The sequence below is a fragment of the Aristolochia californica genome, unplaced genomic scaffold (genome assembly GCF_029961685.1).
Source record: "Aristolochia californica isolate CCGP_79_NKW_82.1479 unplaced genomic scaffold, dmAriCali1.0.hap1 SCAF_6, whole genome shotgun sequence".
Taxonomy (NCBI): domain Eukaryota; kingdom Viridiplantae; phylum Streptophyta; class Magnoliopsida; order Piperales; family Aristolochiaceae; genus Aristolochia; species Aristolochia californica.
In genome coordinates, this window is record NW_027182257.1 from 41,624,673 (window position 1) to 41,643,465 (window position 18,793).

The 18,793-nt window shown below is 36.5% G+C and overlaps 2 protein-coding genes across 3 annotated transcripts; both read left to right on the plus strand.

The window, feature by feature from the left end:
• Window positions 1–4,860: 4,860 nt before the first annotated feature.
• Window positions 4,861–8,068, plus strand: LOC137934790 (mitochondrial ATP-independent inner membrane protease subunit 1a-like). Its single transcript, XM_068779318.1, has 5 exons — window positions 4,861–5,117; window positions 5,193–5,417; window positions 5,519–5,629; window positions 6,370–6,471; window positions 7,703–8,068. The coding sequence occupies exons 1-4, from the start codon at window positions 4,971–4,973 to the stop codon at window positions 6,403–6,405; spliced, it is 519 nt and encodes a 172-aa protein (XP_068635419.1). The 5' UTR covers window positions 4,861–4,970; the 3' UTR covers window positions 6,406–6,471; window positions 7,703–8,068.
• Window positions 8,069–8,546: 478 nt separating this feature from the next.
• LOC137934801 (probable trehalase) lies at window positions 8,547–17,453 on the plus strand. Of its 2 annotated transcripts, none has more exons than XM_068779332.1 (11): window positions 8,547–9,267; window positions 9,505–9,624; window positions 12,170–12,285; window positions 12,414–12,514; window positions 12,644–12,753; window positions 13,329–13,401; window positions 13,565–13,732; window positions 13,823–13,910; window positions 14,324–14,423; window positions 14,533–14,746; window positions 17,109–17,453. In XM_068779332.1, the coding sequence occupies exons 1-11, from the start codon at window positions 8,660–8,662 to the stop codon at window positions 17,196–17,198; spliced, it is 1,788 nt and encodes a 595-aa protein (XP_068635433.1). In that variant the 5' UTR covers window positions 8,547–8,659; the 3' UTR covers window positions 17,199–17,453. The 2 variants fall into 2 exon arrangements, with proteins under 2 accessions (XP_068635433.1, XP_068635435.1); XM_068779334.1 differs by having other exon boundaries at window positions 12,188–12,285.
• The last annotated feature ends 1,340 nt before the right edge of the window (window positions 17,454–18,793 follow it).

Genomic DNA, 18,793 nt, shown 5'->3' on the forward strand with positions numbered 1-18,793 from the left:
AAATCAGGTTTTTCTTGTTCTTTTGGAAATAATAAAGTTAGTCTCTACCAAAATTCAAATTTTGTTGGTTCCGGTCCCTTAATTGATAATCTATAAATGCTTGATGTTGTTAGTTCCTATAGAGAAATATTGTAAATTAGTTCACGTGGTACGAAGCAAAAATTAAGTGAGAATTCCGCCACATTATGGCACAAAAGTTTAGGACTTATCTCTAAACAGAGAATTCAAAGGCTTGTGTCGGATGGAATTCTTGAACCCCTAGATACTACAAACTTTCAAGTTTGTGTTGAGTGCATCAAGGGGAAACAAACAAATGTTAGAAAATTAGGTGCCGAAAGAGCTAAAGATGTCTTAGAACTTATACATACAGATATTTGTGGTTCATTCCCTACAGCTTCATGGAATGGCCAATAGTACTTCATTACGTTCATAGACGATTACTCTAGATTCGGTTACCTATATTTAATACATGAGAAGTCACAATCCCTGGACGTCTTTAAGTCTTTCAAAGCTGAAGTTGAACTTCAACTTGGAAAGAAAATCAAGGCTATCAAATCCGACCGTGGTGGTGAATACTATGGACGGTATGATGGATCAGGAGAACAACGTCTAGAACCCTTCGCGATTTTCCTCAAAGAGTGTGGAATTGTTCCGCAATACACCATGCCGGGCAAACCTAGCATGAACGATGTTGCAGAGCGACGAAACTGAACTCTTAAGGATATGGTAAGGAGTATGATCAGTCATTCCTCTTTGCTAGAGTCACTTTGGGGAGAAGCTCTCAAGACCGCAGTGTACATCCTTAATAGGGTACTGATCAAAGCAGTTGCCAAAACCTGTTATGAACTTTGGACAGGCAAGAAGCCTAGCATTAGGCACTTGCACATTTGGGGTTGTCCAGCTGAGGCGCGACTTTATAGGCCACATGAAAGAAAACTGGACTCAAGGACGGTTAACTGTTATTTTGTTGGTTATGTTGAACGCTCTAGGGGTTATAAGTTTTACGATCCCACATCACGATCCTTCTTTGAAACGGAAAATGTAAGATTCCTTGAGGATATTGAGTTTGGAGGGGAAGAAAACATAAGGAATGTTGTCTTTGAAGAAGAATATGTCATTGATAGTGATCATGTCTTCATACCTATTGTTGTTCAAGACACAATTCAGGCACTAGAGGACAATGTTCGGGCTCCTATTCCTGACATTGTTCTAAATCCAGACAACAATGAGATTCTTCCTCTTGCACCACCTTTAGTACAAACTCAATAACCTCAAGAAGTGTCATTAAGGAGATCCACTAGAGAGAGGAGAAATGCGATTCCAGATGATTATATCATATTTCTCCAAGAACATGAGGATGTCATCAGATTGACAGAAGATTACCTGATTAACTTATGTCAAAACTTGTGCAGTTCTAACTCTCAAAAGTGGATTGATGCCATGAAGGATAAGATAAAGTCTATGAAAGACAATGACGTTTGGGATCTCATCGAGTTGCCCAAAGGTGCGAAGCCCATTGGTTGTAAATGGTTATTTAAAACCAAGAGGGATTCAAAGGGCAATGTTGAGAGATATAAGACCCGTCTAGTCGCTAAAGGCTTTACTCAAAGGGAAGGCATAGACTATAAAGAGACTTTCTCTCCGGTATCTTCGAAAGACTCTTTTAGAACAATAATGACACTAGTGGCTCATTTAGATCTAGAGCTACATCAGATGGATGTCAAAACTACATTTCTCAATGGAGACATTGATGAGACGATTTATATGGTACAACCAAAAAACTTTGTATCTGGTGATCCAAAGTTTATGGTCTGTAAATTGAAGAAATTCATCTATGGTCTCAAACAGGCTTCCCGTCAATGGTATCACAAGTTCCATCAAGTCATAACCTCGTACGATTTTGAGGCGAATGTTATTGATGCTTGTGTATATCATAAGTTCAGTGGGAGTAAATACATCTTCTTGATATTATATGCTGATGATATTCTACTCGCTAATAGCGATATAGGCTTACTACACGAAACCAAGAAATTTCTGATGAAAAAATTCGAGATGAAAGATCTTGGTGATGCCTCTTTTGTATTAGGCATACAGATACTTAGAGATCGTTCTCAAGGTATCCTTAGGTTGTCACAAAAGAGCTATATTGATAAGGTGTTGAGTAGATTCGGCATGAAAGATAGTAAACCAGGAGACACACCCGTCGCTAAAGGAGACAAATTTAGTCTCAAACAGTGCCCTAAAAATGATCTTGAAAGAACAGAGATACAAAAAATTCCCTATGCATCAGTAGTAGGGAGTTTAATGTACGCTCAAGTTTGTACTCGTCTCGACATAGCATTTATAGTAGGAATTTTGGGCAGGTATTTGAGTAATCAGGGTATGCAACATTGGAAGGCAGCCAAACGCGTGATGCGTTATTTGAGGAGAACAAAAGACTACATGCTTACTTATCGGAGATCAGACAGTTTAGAGATCATTGGGTTCTCTGACTCCGACTTTGCCGGATGCCAAGATAGCAGACGCTCCACATAAGGCTACATCTTTATGTTGGGTGAAGGAGCTATCTCATGGAAGTCTGTTAAGCAAACTCTCATAGCTTCTTCAACCATGGTTGTGGAGTTCATTGCTTGTTTTGAGGCATCCAACCATGGAATATGGTTGCGAAACTTTGTCACTGGGCTACGAGTGGTAGATAGCATTGAAAGGCCATTAAAGATTTACTGTGACAATAACTCGGCGGTACTTTATTCCAACAGCAACAAGAGCTCAACGAAGTCAAAGTTTATTGACATCAAGTTTCTAGTTGTTAAGGACAGAGTTCAGAATAAGTAAATTTCTATAGAACATATAGGGACAGACTCTATGCTAACAGACCCATTAACCAAGGGTTTACCGCCTAAGTTCTTTCATGAGCACACTGCTCATATGGGCGTTATTTCTGAGGATACCTTGGTTTAGTGGGAGTCATTTTTTGTACTATATGTTTGTTTTAGACATTGATTTATTTGATTTTTTAATAAAATTGATTACTTATTATTTTATTTATGAACTTCTTGTGTTTTCTATGTGCAATGTTCACATTGCATTAAGGATTATGGAAAGATTTCACTAAAGACTAAAGAAGGACCAGTTGGAAATAGGCATGTTTGATATCACATTGCATGTAATTTCTATGCTACTCATCCATATTTGATCTATGTCATTGAGTGTATTAGTATGGTGATCATCGTGGTTTAGTCACGAATGTAATGTAATGAAAGTCACGGTGGTTCCATTATTAATATATACGATTGTTCCATTATTAATAGTATACAGATGCGCGCCTAAAGAATTGTGATATAATTGTTTCAGGAATATATGTAACCCAAGTAGGAGATTGTTAAGAAATTCACACTTCCTATTCTAATTTGGGTAACATATTTATTATGCAATTTTATTTTCTATTATTAATGGAATGGGTTGAAATTAAGTGATTTAATTTCGTTAAGCCCATTGAAGAATGGGTGATGGATATGGGCCAATTGAGTAGATACCATAGGGAATTATGGGAACCTTATATAAAGAGACACAATAGGGTTATGGTCCCTGATATACTAAATCACACACAGTTTCCCTTCTCCCTATTCGGAAGAGAGACGAAGGTCCCATTGAGGAATAAGGCGATTTAGTTGAGGAAGACCATATCCGTTCTTATCGTTCGTCATAGAGATTCCGCATCAAAAGGCGAAATTCACAGAATGGATCCAGGTATGTTTTCAATCCTAGTATTCTAGCATGTTGTAAATTTTGGATTAGAATTTACTATTATGGATTCAATAGTAGATTCTTCTTCTTCTAAAGCCATAAGACCAATGTCACTTTCCTCCTCATAATGGTTGAAATTACTTTCAATTGTATCCCAAACTAAGACCAAAACTTTCTTCATCTTTGGATCTTGCTTGTGGATGGAGAATTTTCTCCGAGAGATGGGCATTTATTTCTTCTGCGCCCTAGCTTGCCACACTCAAAGCAAATATGAGTTCTTTTAATTGTTTTTCTTCGTTGCGCTTCTAAAGTTCTTCTTCTTTCTAATATATATAGTGTTTATAAATGCCTAGTGATAAAGCTCACCTTATTGGAGTATGTTTCACTGGAGTCCTTATTTGTTGCTCTATTTCCTTTGAGTGTAATACTTTTTCCTAGGTTGTTCTTCATCTTTTTCTTCAAGTTCCATTTTCATGTATAAGAAAAATACCTATTAGCTCCTCAACTCAGCTCATGATCCTTAAATCTACATTTTCTCTAATTGTCATCTTCCTCATGTCCCTAAGACTTTGAAAAAACCTTCAAGAGCTTGTCATTTCTCATATAGAAGGATATTTCTTTACCTAAGATATTCAATTCATTTATGATATGAGTAAATTTAGAATCATTGTTAGTTATTGAGTCACCTAATTTAATTTTGAACTCATTGTATTAGGCTACCAATAGAGTAATTGTGGAGACTTTCACTCGAGTTGTTTCTTCATGTGTCAACTCCAATTTATCTTAAATTTCTTTGGTTGTTTTGCATGTGGATACCCGATTCAACTCATTTGGACCTAAAGTACACAACAATAGGTTGATTATCTTGAAGTTAGTTCTTAATTGTTCCTTGTCTTCCTTAAAGGATATTTTCACCACCAATAAGGTCCATTATGTCATATGTTCTAATCCATGAATGAGAGGAATCACTCTATTCTAACTTTCTAATAGGCATAATTTGTACCGTTAAACATGGGTGGCTTAGATCACCTGGTCTCTATTCATAATGGGCAGGTATTCAGGGGATGTCCTGACTCTTGAGTCCTTGACCAAGCGATCCTCCCACCTCGTCTCTGCCTCTCTGGTCTTCCTTCGTTTTGTTCTTTGCTTCTGCCCAACGTAGGGTCACCGAGCTCTCTAACTCAACAGAATCCGCACCAAGGGCATTGAGTGACTGTAGAAGAATGAATGCCTTACGCAATTTTGCATGTCGATTCAGAAGCATTCCACACCTCGCCAATGCCAAGGAGGCCATGGGAAAAGCTCTCATCTTTGTCAAATTCGGCTGTTTCCTCCATATCACTAACAATTATCTCGGCACGATTGCCCTCGTAACTCTCTCTCACTCTCTCTCTCTCCCCTTTCTCTCTGTTCAACTTCAAGCAACTTTGATCTTCTCTCTACAGGTCTATGGCCCCAGCATGCTTCCAACTCTCAATCTTACTGGTGACATAGTTTTCGTCGAGCGTATTTCTACTAGGTTTGGGGCTGCTGGTGTCGGCGATGTTGTGCTTGCTCGATCCCCTCAGAATCCGAAGAGACTCCTGACGAAGCGCATAACTGCCATGGAGGGGGATATTGTTACTTTTGCTACAGACCCCATGAAAAACGGTGGCTGTCGTACTGTTGTTGTATGAGACCCGCTTCCAATTTAAAGTACTCTTTTTTTTTTTTTTTTTTCTGGTTCGAGGTTTCTTCATTGTGACTGGAAGTAATGTTATGTGCTCTATAGGTCCCCAAGGGGCATGTGTGGATTCAAGGTGATAATGCCCTCCAGTCGAACGATTCTAGGCATTTTGGTGCAATCCCGTATGGGCTTCTTCAAGGGAAGGTCGTTTGTCGAGTAAGTTTATTCTTTGATTCCCTCTGTGAGATTTGGGCGCGTTATAGTTCTTTATTTTTTTGTAAAAATTAGGGTTTCAGGTGTTGGAAGAAGAGAGAAGAGAGAGGAGAGAGTCTGAGAGAAGCTCCAAAGAGAGTTCGTTGGGGGTCTCGCACGACCGTGGGCTCTATTTAATTAAAGGGGTTGGATTTCCTGCTAGCATTGTTACCTATTGGTTTATTTTGATTTTGGAAGATAAGAGAAAAGGAAAAAGAGAGTTAAATGTCAAAGTCATAACTTAGCCAAGTATGGAGTAATAAATGACAGTATTCACTGAATTATCAATTCTATCCCTTCCCTGGAAAACAGTAGCTATAAGTCTCAAAACTCCCGTCAATTAAGTGATAGAAAAAAATGTATAATGTCAGAGTTAAGTTGCTTCAATTTATTTTGAGAATGCCTATGTCAGTAACTATCTTGAACAAACTGACTGCTCATTGACAGGGAGTTGTCTATTAAAAAAGCAAGATTTACAGAAAGTAGTTAAGCTAGTATTTCAGTTGAATTGTATGGTTTTTCTTAATCGAAGTCCTTATTTAGGTACATTTGATACCATTGTCTGCCCAATAAAGGATATTTTCTTCTTTTAGTATGTTGCTTGTTTCAACTTGCACATTTTGTGGTCTTTTTAAGCTGATTATTTTAATTATGAGTTTTGGTTTAAATTTTCATTTTCTAATTGTCTGCGCTTTGGTTCTAAGGTATGGCCATTGGATGGCTTTGGCTCTCTGGTATGACCCAAATTTCAGTCACTTACAAGTGACAGAACAAAATGTATTAGATCCATGCAGGAAAAATTGAAGGTATGCATTCGGAAAATTGATTTAATTGGGTGTTGTATGTGAACTAACGAATAACATTTTGTTGACTTCATGTCTCTATTTTTCCTGTCACCTCCTCTGGATTTTTTTAGTTCTGCCAGGCTTGAGGTTTATAGAATTAGTCATTGACTGTTTGAGAACATATATTTTCACTGTCATGGTCTGAAAAAATTAGCCATCTAACATTCAAAAACATATGTTTGAATGATAGAGATGACAGTGAAAATATACTGTTGAGAACATATACTTTCACATTTATGGTCTGAAAGAATTAGCCATCTCTATCATTCTTTCTATATACTGTTGATAGTCCAACGAACCCAGTCGGAGATCTGTACATGCAAAATATCAACAATTCCAAGTCACCTACCGATATCTACCTTGGACGTTTGTGTCCTAGAGGGAAGAATCAGCAAAGAGTCTCCTCCTTTTACTTGAGCAATTTGCAATTTTCTACAGCTAAGACTGATTGCCTTGAAAGCCCTCAGGGCAAATCCTGTCATTTCTTCTAATCAAACCCCTGGTTGAGGTTGCCCTTCCAAATTGTGTCTAAACCATGGTCAACAAGAGCTACTAATTCTTTCTGTACTCTATGCTTGTTTTAATTCCTCCCTCGGGAGCTCTCTTAATGAAATCCCTCTTCTCATTGTCATAAAAAAAATAAAAAATAAAGAAGAAAAAGAAAAAGAAAAAAATCTTGTGATACCTCTTTCCAATCAAACTTTAGCATCAATTGCTCTACCTCTTGGGAGAAGTTTCTAAGGTTCTCTTGGTAGTTGGTTCCATTACTGTGGGTAAAAGAGCATTCCTTTAAGGTTGAAATGTGACCATTATGAGTTGCATGAAGTGGAGGCTTCTGCAAGCAACATAGAGAAGCAGATAATATCAATAGTTGTTCTGAGCATTGCCTAGAGAATATGGTAATTGGCAACTACATGCGTTAGCTGACCTCGTGATACCTAAAAAACAATTGCATAATTTAAAATAGGTTATCTTTTTAACTTTTTTTTTATTTTTGTGTGTGGGGGGATGCATTCTCAATTTGGAATCTCATTCTCAATCCATTCTCACATCTTTTTAACAATTGCATGTCTTATTTTCAGGGGTGAGGGTAATGTCAAAGTTGTTTTTTTGCAGCGTTAGCTAGTATCTCCTTGGTCAGTGATAAATTGTTAAACCAAGCAATTTTGTTTCTGTTCGTTGTTGTTTTCAGATAGACATTGATAATAGGAACTTTGCTGCTGGACCTTACTGCAGACTGCAATGGAATAGACATGAGATTAAAGCATAAAACCTTGTTGATTTTCAATAAGCTGTATGACAGCTTCCAATGTGTTCTTCGATGAGATCGATTCAGACCAACATGTCATTTTTTTATGCCTCAAGCCAGCAAAGTTTTTGGGAGTTCTAACCACTATCAGTGTGGCTGATCCTTGCTTTCTGAATGGGAAGTGAATAACACTTGGGACTATTCTTTGTCCATTTTGTAGTCACACAGAAACTTGTGGCAAGAAAGAAGCAGCAGCTTGCAGAAGTAAATAGATTGTAACATTTGTCTGACCTAATCAAGGGTAGAGATCATTTCCTTCTGCTTACTTGGATTATCCTTTATCAGCATAGCAGACACTTTCCTATTTCGCTTGAAGGTCTGAGAGGAGATCAGAAGTGAAAGGCATGGAAGTAAGATGAACAGACTTCAAAGATTAACTAAGAAATGGTTTAAAGAAAACATTGACAATACAAATTATATATTCATAACGAGTCTGTTAATGCATTGTAAAATGGTGTGTGATGAAAAGAGCTGAGGAAATGGCGAATGCTAAGCCTTAGATATCTTAGGTTCTTAGATTGTGTAAGATAATCAAATTTCAGTCTTACAATGTATTATTGCGAATCGGCCTCATCAACGTCTTGGGAGAATTAAAAAAAAAAAAATAGCACGAGTCTTCCAAATTGTAGATGCTCCTCTTCACTTGTTTGTTTCTGGACAATTGGATTTATTGGACGGCAACGCGCCTTTTCCCTCTGCAGCCTTACACGTAGGGTGGCGCCTGATATACTAAAAAAGTCGGCAACGGTCAACTGAATGGAATGTTGTCTTTCTTCTCGGAAGACGCTCGTTGACTGATACTAAGAGCGTGGACGGCCGAAGCTTGCCTCACTGACAAAAATGGTGGGTTTTAGCAGACTCGTTAGTGTTTTCTGCACCATCTTCACCTCCTTCACTGTTCTTTCTCTAGCTACAACTTCCGTGGCTGGTAGCTCTGACCTCTGCAACTCCTCGGATTCCGGCCCTGTAAAACCCACCACGCCTTTAATCTCCTTCCTTGAGCGATTACAGTCCGCTGCCCTCGGATCCTTTGGGCCTGTCAACTTCGACCCGAAGCTTTATGTTGATCTACCACTCAAACATGATCTGCTGTCCACGGAGGATGCCTTCAAAAATTTGTTCAGATCAGTTAACGGGTCAGTATCACGTCAGAAATTGGAAATGTTTCTGGACAAGTATTTGGGAAATGCTGGAAGTGATCTGGTGCCGGTAGAGCCCACAGATTATGCGCCAGAGCCCGCAGGCTTCTTACCCAAAGTGGAGAATCCTGAGGTTCGGGCTTGGGCTCTGGAAGTGCATTCTTTGTGGAGGAATTTGAGTAGGAGGGTTTCAGGTGAAGTGAAAAAACGGCGGGAGCGACATACTCTTCTTCCCGTGCCTGGGCCTACCATTGTTCCTGGGTCGCGTTTCAAGGAGACTTACTATTGGGATTCCTACTGGATCATCAGGTCAGCTTTTGTTAACTCTTCTTTTTTTCTATGGCAGCTTCTGTAGTCATGAGCTGACTACAAACTAGTAATTTTGATCGAGACAGAGTTGCTGCAAAGCACAAAACGGTTCGATTGACATGAAGCTGATTGTTAGAATTTTGTGAACCTTTTTCACTTGCAACTTATAAATAGCTTCAAAATTAATTATGTTTTCCCTATTCATTGTTTCTGAGTTATTTGTAATCTGGTATTCAGGGGCTTATTGGTTAGCAAAATGTATAACACTGCCAAGTCAATTGTGTACAATCTAATCTCGCTCATAGACGCATATGGTCATGTCCTGAATTGTGCAAGAACCTATTGTACGAATCGAAGGTACACATTATTCTCCATTACACAGTATTTTTGTTCTGTACTTGAGGCTACTTTGTCAGAACATTCTCAATCATATTGCTATTAGAAGTTTCTGAGGGAGATTGAATGCTTTTATTCTCTTCTTTGCATGCAAATTACATAAAAGAATAAATTTTCCTAAGTTTAGGCAACTTTACTTACTTTGTGCTGTTGGATGGGAAGGATGTTGTTCAATGCTTAACATTATGTCAAGGTGGATCAATTTTATTAAAATATGCAACAACTGAAGTGTTTATAGGAATGACCAGACGTGGATTTTATGAGGCTGTTGGCTATTAGATTTCTCAAAGTTTATGGTGAAATTTTCAGTATTGGCAACTGCCTTGGTCAAATGAATGAGCCTCCGCTGTAAATATACTCAACCTTGTCTCTGCTCCATCCTCACATCTGTAGCCATGACCGATCAATATTTTACATAACTTTATAAAAAATATAAAAACTAAAAACTTAAACCTCATGGGTTTGTGTTCAGGGTGGGGATGGGAAAACCTGTCTTGACCACTAACCTACATGCCTATCCTCACACTGTAGGGTGGGAACCTGTCCTCTTGGGATTTCAGGTCAGGTTGGGTTCTCTGTTTTACCCAAACTGATGTCCACCCTTATTAGGCTTAAACATATCCCTCTCTATTATAAGTGGAATTTTCATTAGCTGCACGATAATATTATTTTACACCATAACATCAGAATCTCGTTACAAAAACCAAGAGATAGTAAGCTTAGTTTTCCATCTCTACCTGCTGGAACTGGAGTACATAAACCTAAGAGTAATACTTTTTGTGGGATGGACAAGTTGAAATGCTTTATTCTTCTGCCAATTTAATTTATTCTTTCAAAGCCTATCAGCTTGCCCAGCATCTAAAGCTGTTATAGAAATTGATCCACAAACTACCATTCTTTTGAGTCTATAGTTCAGTTAATTAAAGTTCAGAGCACTGATCCTGAAATTGTATTAGGACTTTAAATTGCATGCAAGTAAAGAGAATCAAAAGCATCCTCTTCAGAAGTGGCAGTAATTTGGCATCACACAGTTGAAAATGTCGGACAATAGAATGGGTTCCAACCCAACCATACATATAATTGATTGCCTCACCAAAATGTACAATTTGTTTTTGTTAACAAACAATTTAGCGCTTCTGCTATAGCTTATAAGGCCACTAATTGGAAATTGAGGATCCTCAGATTGGTGCATGCTCCATCTCTGGTGGTGTCGTCAATTGTTTGATCTGGATTGCCTACGAATGCCTTGAAAATTTTATTATCAACTCCTATATACTGATTTCTGCTTCATTTCCACATGAAGAAAAATCAAACTGAAATAGATGATTTGTGAAGGCTGCTGTCTTCTTGGAAGATTCTCACACACAATTTAAATGGTTATACAATGAAATAAAAATAAAATAAACTGACTCTTAGTTATACTCTTAGTTATATGTTATATTTTTTGTTAACTTTAACCCTATGAAATGATCATATTGTAAACTGTAAAATAGCCAATGTTTGAATACGATCTATTCCCCTTTTTTGTAACTATCCTTTTCTGTGATTTGCCCAAAAAGCTCTTTTTACATGGTTATGAACTTCTTTTTTTTGTTATGGTGACTCGCCCACATGGGCCTCATATATGTCATGTATATATAAAAATAAAATTAACTTTTTCTCATATCAGGGATCTGGAAGGCTAATACTTTTTTTTTTAATTTCTGGTAAACATCACTAAGTTTTTCATTTCTATTTCTTTTGTATGAGTGAAATAGAGATATGTTTGATGTATGAAATCGCTAAGTTTTTTCGGTTATGCTTTCCTTACTATCTTATGCCATTCCTGGAAGGCTGATGCTTTTTTTTTGTTTCTTGTAAACATCACTAAGTTTTTCATTGCTATGTTTTTGTATGAGTGAAATAGAAATATCTCTGATGTATGAAATTGCTAGGTTTTATCAGTTATGCATTCCATAATATCTTACGTCTTCTTTTCCTTAGCTTTATTTATGCCTGTAAACTTCTATAAATCATCCAAATCAAACATAAGCACCCCTTAGGCCTCTTATATATTTCATGCAAATATGCTCACAAATACTAAAACTGATTTCTCTTATGTGGAGGCACAAGGTGATGTGCAAGGCTGTCTCTGGACTTGCTTGCTTCTTTCTCTTGCTTGGACTGTACTCATCACTTAAACAAAACTGGAGCTTGGACAATTCATACTGACCCTTGTCTCCATGTACTGTCAAATTTTACTTCTTTTACCTAGACTCCTCATAACCTCATATAGAGCGCACACATGTACACACACACACACATGCATGTATATGTGTATATGTGTGCATTTGTCCATGTATACATCAATCAAACTTATGTAGCGTGTGTCTTTTTGGTCTATCCCTTTTTATCTAGTGAATCCCTCTACTGTTTGACTTTTCTTTTTGTTACGACCATCAGTTTTTTATGTACATCCATCCTTGAATATTTGTCTAAAGTATCAACAACATGGAATTTACCACAGCCAACCTCCACTTCTTAGTGCAATGGTCTTCGATATATACAGGAGGACTGGAGACCTAGAACTAGTAAGAAGATCATTACCTTCTCTACTAAAAGAGCACCACTTTTGGAATTCAGGTATTTTTGAATCCTTTAGCACTCAGTTTTGCTTTACTTTGAATTATTGATGCTTAGGAGTTCTTTTGGGCTCTTAACCTCTACTTCACTTATTTTTGCCTGACAACCCCATGAATGTGTCATTGTAGGAATACACGAAGTGACCATAACGGATGCTCAAGGGGTTAGACATACTTTGAGCAGATATTATGCAATGTGGAATAAAGCCAGGCCTGAGAGTGCAACAATAGTAGGGCTGTCAAAGAACCACTGTGGAATTTAATTTTGTTGGCTTCAACTTAAAATCCTAATATAAGGTTTACAGATGTGTTTATATTGGTTACTGTGACAATAGCATTTGCCTTTTTTGAACTTTCAGGACAAGGAAACTGCTTCCAGTATTCATGATGCCTCCGAGAAAAAATATGTCTTCCGACAAATTGCTTCAACTGCTGAATCTGGATGGGACTTCAGTACACGTTGGATGAGGTAGCAGTTTGATCTTCCGGTTACCTATTTAATATCATTCCTTAATTACTTAGAGACAAGTTCTTTTTTGTTGTATTGGCTATATGCGTCTCCCTCCCCCCTCCCCTCTCTTCCAATAGATTCATTAAGGAGCAACTAACTCTAATTGGGGACCTGCTTATCTACAGGGCGTGCTTGTGGTTCAACTACATCTCACATATAATCATCATCCAAATTTCTAGAGTTCAACAGAAACTTAAAATTCTAATTTTTAAATGTCCAGATTAGTTTCAATGACATTTAGTCTAAAAGCCTTAATTTATTAGGTGGGAAATATGAGCATTTCTCTACATTAGAGCCCCTTAGTTTGCAGGGAAAGTGGATGGACTCTACTTACTTTCTTGGGGCAACTCTTGTGTTACTGCCTGTGTAAAAAAATGAGGTGGATAAATTCTATCCACATCCTTTAGGGCAAGAAAGTGAATTGTATTCTTAAGGGGTGGAGTTCATTTTCTGCTGGAACTTTCTTTGACAAAATGAACACTTTTCATTAATTACATTTTTTTTGCCAACACAATCTCTTTGTTTTTTACCAGAAATTCATCTGACTTAGCAACATTGGCAACAACATCAATTATACCTGTAGATCTAAATGCTTATATTCTTAAGGTATATTTCTACTCCAGTTTTTTTTTGGTTCATAATTTCTAATCATTTCTTCGTTAGCTACTAGTATCACTGCCAAGGTTGTAAATTAGTTAATTTTCTCTTATTAAGAAAATTTATTTGTATTTATGAAAAGAAGGAAACTGACCAACTCTATTAAATTTAGATGGAAACAGTGATATCCTTCTTTGCAAGAATTGTAGGAGAAAACTCAACTGCTGTGAAGTTTTCTAGAGCCTCTCACTCTCGTCAAGCAGCAATGCATTCCATCTTTTGGAATCCCAAAAAGTCCCAGTGGCTAGATTACTGGCTTAAAGCAAACAGCACATGCAAGGTGATCTGGGAATGGAATTAATAATAAAGTATTTATTTGAGTAATAGCTCACAAATTTACCACTGCTTTAATTTCCTTTTCTTCCTACAGGAAGCTCATAAATGGAAAAGCTGTAACCAGAACAAAAATATTTTTGCCTCAAATTTCATCCCATTGTGGATAGACTTTTTTCATTCAGGTTTGTGATTTTGAATGGTCATATTGGAATTTTTGCGCAGAAATTGTTGTGGATATTAAATGGTAAAAAGGAACTTGGGAAATCAGTATAAGTTAGTGCATCTAATTTAGCCATTAAATTTAGAAGTAGTGACTCAAATTTCATTTTTGTCCTGTTTTACACTTTTTTTACCCTCTTAAGCATTCATTGTTCAAATCCATTTTGAACTTATTTGTTATTTTTTAGTGTTAACAATAAAATGAAGAAAGTCATTGCTATAAAAGGAAAAAGTCACTACTTTGTGAATATTGTATGCTTTCAAAGATTTGAGAAATTTTGTTCAGCCAATGATTGCTGAACTTCCTTTCCATACTCTGTACCATCATAAAATATCTGTGGAACTATTACTTACAAAATTCACTCCATCTGTGAAGACAATACTCTGATCGAGGAAGTTGTACAGAGTTTCCAGAGCTCAGGTCTCCTTCATGCTGCTGGAATTGCGACTTCTTTGTCAAATTCTGGGCAACAATGGTATATCTCACACTCTTGATTGTGCATTTAAGGTTTCTAATTTGATACATTTCACGGATGTGCAGAAATCCATGCTTCTATTAAACTTCTTACCATATTTTCCGGACAGGGATTTCCCAAATGGGTGGGCACCACTGCAACATTTGATTGTCGAGGGCCTTGCAAAATCTGGATCAAGGAAAGCAAGGTTGCTTGCAGAAGCCATTGCTGTGAGGTGGATTAGAACGAACTATGCTGCTTACAAAAAGACTGGTGTGATGCATGAAAAGTATGATGTAGAAGGTTGTGGAAAGATTGGAGGGGGTGGTGAATATGTAACACAGGTAATTATGTTGCCTATGATTGCTTTGATCACCAATAATTTCTCTTATTTATATTAGAAAGTTTTGATGCAGATGAGTGGAATTCTGATGTAGTTCAGAGGTTTAGATTCAAAGAATAGAAAGTTGAAAGCTTCCTCTAGAATATAGGTAACCTGGATTACAACAACAACTGAAAAAACTACAATCTGAACTCAAGTTTGATAGGTAAAACTGGAAGGAGAGAAAGTAGGCTTTGTAGCTATTAAGAAAGATAGTGAGCAGAGAAAAAAGAAGGATATGTTTATCCAACTAAGATAAAAAACCAGATTTTCATACAATTGACAAAAGGTGTTTTCTTTGTTACGTATGAAGCCCGTGTATATGCATAGAAACTCATCAAAACTGAAAATTTTTGCGCTTCCTTTCTAGAAAATAGACTCCTATTAGAAGTTAATATATGTAGCTGTATCTTGTTGAACAAGAAATTTAAGAACTGGAAACAACTCTTTAACTTGTAGAGTTACAAACTTTACGTTTCACTAGTTGGGAAACAAAGACCTCAAAACAACTAGTAGAATTTACTAACTTAACGTTTCACTAGACTTTCTAACTGAAGTTTTTAACTTAAACAACATGCTGCTATTTTAAGTGTTGCTTTACACAATAACAGCAAGTTACTTTTTTTTAGTTAAAATTCCAACTACAACAAGCTGACATTGTTTAGACCTTCTATTTCAACAAAGTTGAAAATAGGAAATTACGGCTTAGAGACTTTTCAGTTTAAGATTGTCTATTGTAGGAACTTGAGCTAAAAATAGGAAACTTAGTTCTTTTTTACTTTTTTTAAGGAAAAATCTCCTTTTCTTTAAATTGGGCCTCCTTTTGTAAAACTGCAGTATAGAGAGGATTAAAGGAGAAGAGAATAAGGAGAATAGAGATAGAGAAGCAGCAGGAGGGTGCGTTGAATGAGGGCTCTGAAATATCGAGCCCTCTCTTTTAACTTCCTGACTTAAGTAAAAAATACATGGGAGGACAATTATGCCCCTCATTAGAAACATCCTTATAACTTCATAAATACAAGTCAGAATTCCGTGAAACTTTAAAACTAGAGTGCTGATATGAAGTTTAATTTTTCGTAACTTGATGATATTCATATGAGAATGTGAAATGACCAAAATACTCTATACCCGTATTTCTACATTCTTCTTTCAGAAGCATAAGTGGGATAATCTTGTGTCTGTGAGTAATTTCGTGTTAATTCTTCAACATCATTATATATAATATTAAAATTTTCTAGTATTAAGTTTGTTGTAAATACATACAGGATAAGTAAACTAGTTTTGTTCGGTGACTTTGATCTTGAAAGATGCATTAGATATTCATGATTGTTATTTGGTGTTCCTTTACATACAGAGATATGCAATACTGTCTCACTAGGTAAAATTATAATAAATTTTCAATCACACTATTCTTAGTTAAATTTTATTTTATTTTTTCTCAGTATGCCTAATATGCCTCTAATATCTGAAGGTTCAGGTCGTATTGTTAAAGTTCAGTGGTATTTTGGTAATATTACTAATGGATATTGTGTTTTGAAGATCTAGTTAAGAAGTAGATATATTCACTGATGTGATTTTTATCTTTTTTCATTGCTGTTTGATGGCTGTAAGTGAGATAAGTAGAATAGGGGTACTATGGTCACTTTATCTTGTAATTGCTTAAGTTGTTTAATAAAAGGAGTTAGGGGTCAACCAAACACCCTAACCAGATAGTTCTCCAGCGTAGACATATCTCCTTTCTTTCCTTCTTCTCTGTCTTACTCCCTCCAAAATTTTTCCTTTTTTTTCTTAATTTACAATGTTCATATGGGTGCTAGTTCTAACCATATTCTAAAAATTCTTGATTATCCTTGTCATATGATTTTGTTTTTTCCAGTAAATTTACAACTTATCTCACTTAAACGAGCTGTCAAAAGTACCCGACCAATTGTTTTGAAGCTCATTTATCCTACCACTGTGTTTAATTAGGAGACAAATTGTTCTATACTGGGATTTCTGAGGAAATTTAGGTAGTTCATCCATCAAAAAAAATATTCAGGTATCATGCAGGTAGTAGTTCCAACCGTATTACAATAAAGAACTGTATGTTGTTTTCTTCTATTAACAAAGAACATCATCACCAGAGTGTATGAATGCTTTTTGAGTGTTTTTTCGGAAAGAATACAGTCTCAATCTTGCAAGATGTACTTTGCTATTTCACTAAAAGTTTTGCTTCTTATTAAAAAAAAAAAAAAAAAAAAAAAAGCAAAAGTGAACACAAAGGTCGCCAATTAACTAGCTGCTATAACTATGCTTTTGACATGTTGTGCTATTCTGTTTTGCAGACAGGCTTTGGTTGGTCAAACGGAGTAGTTCTGGCTTTTCTGGAAGAATTTGGATGGCCTCGAGACCGTGAAATTGCTTGCCAGAAATGAGTATGGTTCCGAAGCAATGCACAAAAAGCATTCAGCGATTGATAATGGTACGATTTTGAAACTCAAGAAATAGCTACCAGTTTATAATAAGGTGGAGTTCTTTGTAGTCTCCCAACTACCCAGATCAGAATCCAATGAATAAGGGTGTACCTGGCCTTCCGTTACCTGATTCTCTGCAATGTGTGCTAAGCCAGGTCATCCGAGTGTGATCCCAGGTGACTCAACACAGCAATGATAAACTGGTATTTCATTGAAGTTCGTAGTTGGATTTAAAAAAGGAAAAAAAAATGTGGAGTTTTGTCTGGTCTAGAACAGAGCATGATCAGCAAGTTCGAGAGAACGTGTTTGATTCTGCTTCTTCTAGACCTGTTCTGCCACTAAAAATCAAGACTTGCGACTGAGAAAACATGTCTCGAAGCTAAAGGGAGTTGAGCGTAGGGTTGGGTTATTGGCATATCTATAAAGAAGTAAAGAGAGTAGTAGTTTTTTTCAGGGTTTTTTGTGAAAACTGAAAAAAGGTTATTGAAACTTTTAATTGACATATTAAAGCGCATTAATTTTAAAATAAAAGACTTTTGTTTCTTTAATTTAAACAAAACATAAACTGAATAATAAAGTGTTGGAAATAATATGCACTTACAAAACTTTAAATAACACTTTAATGAAACTCAAATAAATAGGCGGGTGCTAATGCATACCATTACTAAATAGACTTATGAACTTTGCAGGGTTTTTCTGACTATTCAAAGCAGATTGAACGGAGGATTTTTTCCTCCTTTTCTCTCAAGAATACTTAAAATTTCTCAAAAATGCAAGGAACACTTTTCTTCTCTCATAACACTTCAGCTCAAAATTTTCTTATCTGTATCTCTCACACATTATGTAGCTCTATTTATAGAGTTTTTTACCCCTTCCATGAAAATTCACCCTTTGATCTCAGATTAGTTTGACTGTCCAGATATGTAATCGTTTTGATCTGACGATTCAGATCAGTAACGATAATTTAACTATTCATATCTGTAATCACTTTGATCTGACATTTCAGATCTATAACTGCATAAATGAATTGCCAAACCCTGGAAGAAAGTTCAAGGCTCGAATGACTACAATGCTCCCATCTCGACCCACACAGCCACCACCAGTTGTTAAGGAATAACAAGAGGGTCACAATCAATCTCTACCTCTAGCTAGGCCATTTGATCCTACTCGTTGGACCAAGCTGGAACCCAAAGTTCCAAATTTTCAATAGAAGTTCAGGCACCTCTTCAGCTTGCCTGTAAGTCCTCCTTTCCATATGCAAACTTTTTTATTTCTAATTTTGTTGAAAAGATAGTTTCTAAAATTTTTAAAAAGTGGATTCGAATCCTTGTAGGATTCAACCCATTAGAATGCCAAGAAACAAAAAGGAGTCAAATCCCACTGAGATAAAGTTCCAAAATAAACAAATGGAGTTGTGCCCTCCATTGGATTTGGATCTATCAAGGAGGATAATTCGAATCCAAGGACTGAAAGAAGCATGTAAAAGAGGAAGGATTTGAACCTAAGTGACAAGATGTGAATCCCCAAGCAAGCAGTGGAAAAAAAAATTATGCAAA